This window comes from Gekko japonicus, unplaced genomic scaffold (assembly GCF_001447785.1).
Source record: "Gekko japonicus isolate JY-2015 unplaced genomic scaffold, Gekko_japonicus_V1.1 scaffold42, whole genome shotgun sequence".
Classification (NCBI taxonomy): domain Eukaryota; kingdom Metazoa; phylum Chordata; class Lepidosauria; order Squamata; family Gekkonidae; genus Gekko; species Gekko japonicus.
In genome coordinates, this window is record NW_015165831.1 from 1,573,158 (window position 1) to 1,580,327 (window position 7,170).

At 48.8% G+C, this 7,170-nt stretch overlaps 1 protein-coding gene across 1 annotated transcript in view; it reads left to right on the plus strand.

Moving 5' to 3' along the window:
- NAALADL1 (N-acetylated alpha-linked acidic dipeptidase-like 1) overlaps positions 1-2,173 on the plus strand; it is a 52,728-nt gene extending 50,555 nt beyond the window's left edge. Inside the window, exon 22 of the mRNA XM_015410797.1 lies at positions 2,002-2,173. Within this exon, the coding sequence (XP_015266283.1) occupies positions 2,002-2,173 (172 nt within the window). The remainder of the gene's footprint in view (positions 1-2,001) is intronic.
- Positions 2,174-7,170: the final 4,997 nt, after the last annotated feature.

Genomic DNA, 7,170 nt, shown 5'->3' on the forward strand with positions numbered 1-7,170 from the left:
TGGCCCTGGTACAAGAAGCCTTCCCCTGCCCCGAGGGGCTCAAAGAGGTGCCTTGCTTCAAGGGAAAGGGCCCCCAGTAGTGTGCAATAGATCTCTGGGATCCAATCCAGTCATACAGGATCCTGTATCCATTGTTCAAGGGCCTAATTTAAGAAATCTTCTGTACTTTCGCTGCTTTGCTTTACTGTCTTCTGTTGGCAGAAGCACTTTTATTAGGGTTGCCAACCTCCAGGTTGGGCCTGGAGGTCTCCTGCTGTTACAGCTGAACTCCAGAATATAGAGATCAGCTCCCCCGAGGAAAATGTGTGCTTTGGAGGGCATTTCATGGCACTGTACTTTGCTGAGGTCTCTGGCAACCCTAATTTTTCTTTCAGTCTGACTTTGGCACTGAAAATTAATCAGGTTGCCTGAAACGGTTTCCTTTCAACCATTGGTCCTTTCCGTATTTGCCTTCCACTCTGGATTTTCTCAGTGTTCAAGTCGAGGCCATTTGAGTCCAGGGCAAAACAGCATCCAAACAACCTGGGGCAAGAGCAGACTGAAACCGGGCTGGCCACTGAAGGGAGGTAATATAATCCAGAATGAGGGGGGACGGACCCAGAATAAAAAGAAGGTTGAATTCAATTTGAGTGCAGAATTGCTTGGAGGACACCACAGTGAACATGGATTAAAAGGAGAGTGCAGAAAGGGCCACTGTTGACCTAAGAGTGGCAGTCCTCAAACAGAGAATTTTCAAGGGGAGATTACAGTGTTAGGTTGCTGAAACTGAGTTTCTTCACAAGTTCAGAACAATGGAGCCCCTGGGACTGAATAGGGGCCTAGGATTCTTATCTCACTAGTAAAGGTAAAGGTTCCCTTGCTTGAAAGCCAGTCGAATCCGACTCTAGGGTTGTGGTGCTCATCTCCGTTTCAAAGCCGAAGAGCCAGCGCTGTCCAAAGACATTTCCGTGGTCATGTGGCCGGCGTGACTAAGCACCAAGGCGCACGGAACGCTGTTCCCTTCCCACTGAAGTGGTACCTATTTATCTACTTGCAATTTCTCGCTTTCGAACTGCTAGGTTGGCAGGAGTCTTATCTCACTACAGGTGCTAATTTTCTGCTCCCAAGCCTTTCTCCTCTGCTCTAATCAAACTGATTACAGTGTGCATTGTACCTTTGCATGCTGAGTTCCTTCTTTGCAACACCCCTCTCACCTTTTGACTGGGATATAAACTCTCAGAGATCTCCATTCCATATCTGACAAAGAGCTTTGACTCTTGAAAGCTCATACCCCACAAAATTTTGATAGTCGTGACTTGAATCCATGTGAAGTTAAGAAAGCCTGCCTGGTGTTTTCTCCTTGCCTGTGTTAAACTGCACAAATACAGTTTCTAAACATTTGTGTAATTTATCCAGATTTCATTCTTTTTTATATACCACACTGTTTATTGCATCATTTGCCAGTTTTGCAGTTCATTTCTGTTACATTATTTTTATGTATTGCACTGTTTTTAGCACATTGCTCTGTAATTTTGTTGCCCAGTGTTAATCACCATTGGTTGTAACGTTCTGTGGCCCCGGTCATACGGAGCATTAGGCACGCTAGAGAGACAGACACAAATTTAACAAAGAAATACTTCTCTCTTTATTTGAGAAGTACACTTTTGGATGGGAAGGAGGAGAGACAGGATAGGATACTCACTTACTAGCTAAGGATGGAAGCAAATGGCGAGAGGGTCATCTGCCTCATGGTTCCAAGAGAGCACCTCTTGGTGTGTGGAGGGAGAGAGGGGGCGCTTCATCTGAGAAAGTGGAAAGAAGGAAATTGTCCCTGAGGACGCAATCTACATTTCAGAGGGGACAGTGGCAGAAGAGCAAACGCAAGAAGGAAAGGCCAGTGTGCCTATCTTGCTTTCTACTCTCTCTTGCCGTGGAATCTGGAGGATGAGGTAGGGGCATCGCACCCGGAACTTCCAACAAGAACCTGCCCCTTCTCACTTCTGACTCTCTCTCCTCACGCAGCCACATCATCATGGCCTCCAGATCGTCTTCCATCGCCACCTTCCCTGGGCTTGCCGATGCTTACTCCAGTGCCAAGGAGCTGGGCAACTGGGAGAATGTCCGGCAGCACCTGACGATCATCGTCCAAGCAATAGAAAATGCTGCCTCCATCCTTGAACCAGTGGACCAATAATGGCAATAACAGTAATAATGCTGGGCCTTTATTAAATGCTGCAGAGTGTTCAATGGGAGTTGCTTGTAACTTAATATAAGGGTACGGCAAATGGAGAAGAAGAGAAGAGATTGGATTTATACTCCGTCGTTCACTACCCAAAGGAGTCTCAGAGCGGCTTACAAACTCCTTTCCCTTCCCCTCCCCACAACAGACACTCTGTGAGGTAGGTGGGGCTGAGAGAGCTCTTTCGAGAACTGCTCTTGAGAGAACACCTCTGAGAGAGCCATGACTGACCCAAGGCCACACCAGCAGCTTCATGTGGAGGAGTGGGGACTCAAACCCGGTTCTCCCAGGTCAGAGTCCGCGCACTTAACCACTACACCAAACTGGCTCTCATAAGACTGTTCTCATATCGAGGATTGCTGCCCAAACTCTCTCTTTCTCAATGTGACATATCACTGGAGTGTCTGCTTCACAAATTAGGATGGCCAGTGGGTCTGGGAAAAACCCACCTGTCTCTTCAATAAAGGGTCATTGTGCGGGATTGGGCACTTGCAGCATGGAGGCAAACCATCTCCCCAGGTAAAGAACATCCCCAGGTAAATTAAGTCTCTCTTAAAGTCTCTATTAAACTCGCCCTGGGCCTACAATGTGGAGAGGGCGGAATATAAGTCTAACAAAATAAAATAAAGGTGCCGGCTGTTCTTTTCTTCAGTCAGCTGGCAATCCTAACAGGGATTTAAACCACGATGGTCCTTGACTGTGGCTAAGGGGGGACTCACCCTGTGAAATCATCAGGCATCCTCACCCCTGTGCAAGCAGCTGACTGTAATTGGAGCTGCCAGCCACTTCTTTGAATAAAAGAAAAATAGGGAGTTGGGGGAACATGCCCACAGCAACTGAGCATCCCATACAGTCCGTTACAGTCTCTCATGAGGCACCCATTAGGTGCAAACTGGTCATTTCCAGGACAGTTCTGTGCACATCCACTCAGAAATTAAGTGCCATTCTATTCAGTGGGGCCTACTCCCCAGTAAATGTTCATAGACTGGTGTGCAGAGAGCATTCAAAATACTTAAGTAAAGGGATTGTGCAGGTGGCTTGTGGGGTGGTGGGGTGCGAAGGAAAGCGATGGAGAAGGGGTATTGCGATGGGAGAGGTAGTTCAGGAACTTGTGTGCTCGGATGCAACTACTGTGTGTCTGGCCACATCCTCCACCGGGGCGCCCCAAAGCTGCCAGAGATGAGGGGGGACCCCAACCAAGTCTCAGCAGCAGCAGCTAGTCTGAGCCACAGAGTTGTCCAGGCACTGCCACTGCCTGGGCTGTCCTGCGAGATGACATTTTCTCCCAATGAGAAATTGCTCCTGGGCGGCAGAGCTACCACTTTCCGGCTTCTGTGCATCACAACGAAAGGTCGTGACCAGACAGTGTCTGAATCCAGCAACTTCTAGAGCTAGGTTTTAGTGTAAAAACCTTCCCTCCCAGTGGCACAAGGACAGTGCATCCCACACAGGTAAGTGCCCTAGTGTGTGTGCATTCCTGCCTTAAAAATGTGCCTGCTGCAACTAGGGGTGCCAACCTTCTGGTGGGGTCTGGAGATTTCCCAGAATTACAACTGGTCTCCAAACCAAAGAGACCCTGAAGAAAATGGCTGCTTCAGAGGGTGGACTCCATGGCACACCTTGCTGAGGTCCATCCTCTCCCAAAACTCCACCCACCCCAAAATTGCTCTGAATTTCCCAACATGAAGTTGGCAACCCTAGCGGCAATTGTTTCTGTAGCTCCCCCACCACCATCAAGTGCCAACTCTGTGGATTGCCCTGACTACCTGGCTTCCCTCAGCTGTTGCTAGCAGAATGCGTGCATCGTGCACAAAGAAGAAGAAGAAGAGCTGGTTTTATACCCTGCTCTTCTCTACTCGAAGGAGGCTCGGAGCAGCTTACAGCCGCCTTCCCTTCCTTTTTTTTTTTTTTTGATTTTTAATAGTTTTTTATTGAGAAGAATAAAACAACATAACAGCATATTTAAACATATCAAAAGAAACAATCTTCACATTACAATATTATCCTAAAGGAAATATAACAGCACAACTGAAACCTAACCATCACCGTAAACCTAAATTGCCATCGCCTTCCCTTCCTGTCCCCATAACAGACACCCTGTTAGGAAGGTGGGGCTGAGAGAGTGCTGAGAGAATTATGACTGGCCCAAGGTCACCCAGAAGGCCTCACGTGTTTCAAAAGGGCTGAGAATCACCTTTCCCTTCCTCTCCTCACAATAGGCACCTTGTGAGGCAGGTGGGGCTGAGAGAGTGCTGAGAAAAGTGTGACTGGCCCAAGGTCACCCAGCAGGCCTCACGTGTTTCAAAAGGGCTGAGAATCACCTTTCCCTTCCTCTCCTCACAACAGGCACCTTGTGAGGCAGGTGGGGCTGAGAGAGTGCTGAGAGAAATGTGACTGGCCCAAGGTCACCCAGCAGGCCTCACATGTTTCAGAAGGGCTGAGAATCACCTTTCCCTTCCTTTCCTCACAACAGGCACCTTGTGAGGCAGGTGGGGCTGAGAGAGTGCTGAGAGAATTGTGACTGGCCCAAGGTCACCCAGAAGGCCTCACGTGTTTCAAAAGGGCTGAGAATCACCTTTCCCTTCCTCTCCTCACAATAGGCACCTTGTGAGGCAGGGGGGGCTGAGAGAGTGCTGAGAGAACTGTGACTGGCCCAAGGTCACCCAGCAGGCCTCACATGTTTCAGAAGGGCTGAGAATCACCTTTCCCTTCCTTTCCTCACAACAGGCACCTTGTGAGGCAGGTGGGGCTGAGAGAGTGCTGAGAGAAATGTGACTGGCCCAAGGTCACCCAGCAGGCCTCACGTCACCTGTTTCAACCTTTCCCTTCCTCTCTTCACAACAGGCACCTTGTGAGGCAGGTGGGGCTGAGAGAGTGCTGAGAGAAATGTGACTGGCCCAAGGTCACCCAGCAGGCCTCACGTGTTTCAAAAGGGCTGAGAATCACCTTTCCCATCCTCTGCTCACAACAGGCACCTTGTGAGGCAGGTGGGACTGAGAGAGTGCTGAGAGAACTGTGACTGGCTGAAGGTCACACAGAGGATTTCATGCAGAAGAGTGGGGCCTGACATGACATAGTAGTGACACTGTCCGAATGACACCATGCCTGTGTCACCACTCAGGAAGCACAAACAGTCATGGGGTGACTGCTAGCCACCTCTCTTTGTCCTTTGCTGCTGTCGATGCCTGTTGCTGTGCAGGATCACTGGGAGCTGTCCCAGTAGACGAGTGACCCTTCCAATGTCTCTCCCTATGAGGGGACCACCCCCACCCACGTAGTGGGGAGCTGCCTAACATGCATGAGTAGCATGTGCAGGCAAGGCATCCACTTGCTGTTTGCTGCTACTGCAGAACTTTACTGATTATGTTACATGGATTGCCTGGGTCTGCTTGCAGACATGCAGGGCAGTCCATGTGTACAAGGGTTCTTTATATTTTATGTAAACGAGGGTCAAATTGTGAGAGATGCCAGTGGAAGGAAGAGACCTTTTGACTGAACAAACCGAGTTTTATTTTAACTAAATGGAAAGGCCACGCTACTCACCCATGCAAAAATAGTAACAATAGATCAGCACACAGAGAGCTATGAAACACAGAAGTGATCGGTAGTGACAAGAAGGGGGTTGCTTTTAGATTAGGGTAATAGTCACCTGATCCTGAGGTCTGGAATCCACGTGGCAGAAGGAGGACACAGCCGACCAGCGGTTTGTGTCAAAGGCTCCGACAGAATCCGAGGATACCTTCATATGGGCGCCTCAAGAGGTAAAAAGGTTGAGGCGCGGAGTGCCACTTTAAATATTTCGGGAGCCACTGGGGGTGGGCTGGCCCGGGGTGTAATGAGTAGCCAGATTAAGTTGAATGCATGCAGGATGCTTGGCTTAAACGTCTGAGTCGCCAGTGTTTGCGTTTCTGTGTGTCAGTGGCTCGATGTGGAGTGGGGAAGGAAGGGTGCTAGACCCTCGAAATTACCTCGAAGGAGACAGTGCACCTTACCAAGGGGGTGCCGGGGTCATAGGAGATGGGATTAGGGATTAGTAGGATGGCGAGGATGGCTATCTCTGTTGATTGTATCAGTCATGGGATCCTGTAGATGTGCTTCCTCACAGTACTCCTATTTGGCTCAGTTTCTTCTGAGCCTGTCAGGCTGGTTCAAAGTTGAGTCTTTTGTGGCTCATTGCCTGCTTGTGACAGACCAGTGTGGGGTGTGGGACCCTTGTCTTAGGGCCTTTCTGATTGCTGGAGAGAGTGAGTTTAGTACAGGTATATCTGGGGAGCTAACGATGACTGCAGAACAAAGTTGGCGTCCAGTGGCACCTTTAATACCAACAAAGTTTTATTCAAGTTATAAGCTTTTGTGTACATGCACACTTCTTCAGATACATTGAAAATGGAAGTTAACAGTCCATACATATAGGTAGAGGGTGAGCAGTAAATTAGCATAAGCATAATAAAAGGTATTTAACAGATGCAAGGACTGAACTGGAATAACAAGCTTAGTTTATGTGGTCACCATTTGTTTGGGTTTAATTGCTGGTCTTAAAGGTGCCACCAGACTCAGACTTTGTTCTGCTGGTTCAGACCAACGTGGCTACCCACCTGAATTTACTGACTGTTGTTCTCTTTCAAGGCAAGTGTACGGAGGGTGGGCAAAAAGGTCACTCGGGAGTGAGCAGTCACCCAGGAGTGAGCAGTCACTCTCAAAGCAATTCAAAGCACCCTCTCCCCTCCGTCTTCCAGTGCTGCTGTAATCACGTACTTATCCTTCGCTTTAAAGCTACCACAGGACCTTCCCTCCTGTTTCTCTTTCATGTGAAGGAGAAGGAGGCACACATACCTTTCCTCTGAATGAGAAAATGACATCACTAGCAGCCTTTCCCAACAGCCTCTTCACCTCCTCCTCCTATGCATCCTTTTGCTCTGGACCGGAGAGGAGAGTGCCATATTGACTCTTTC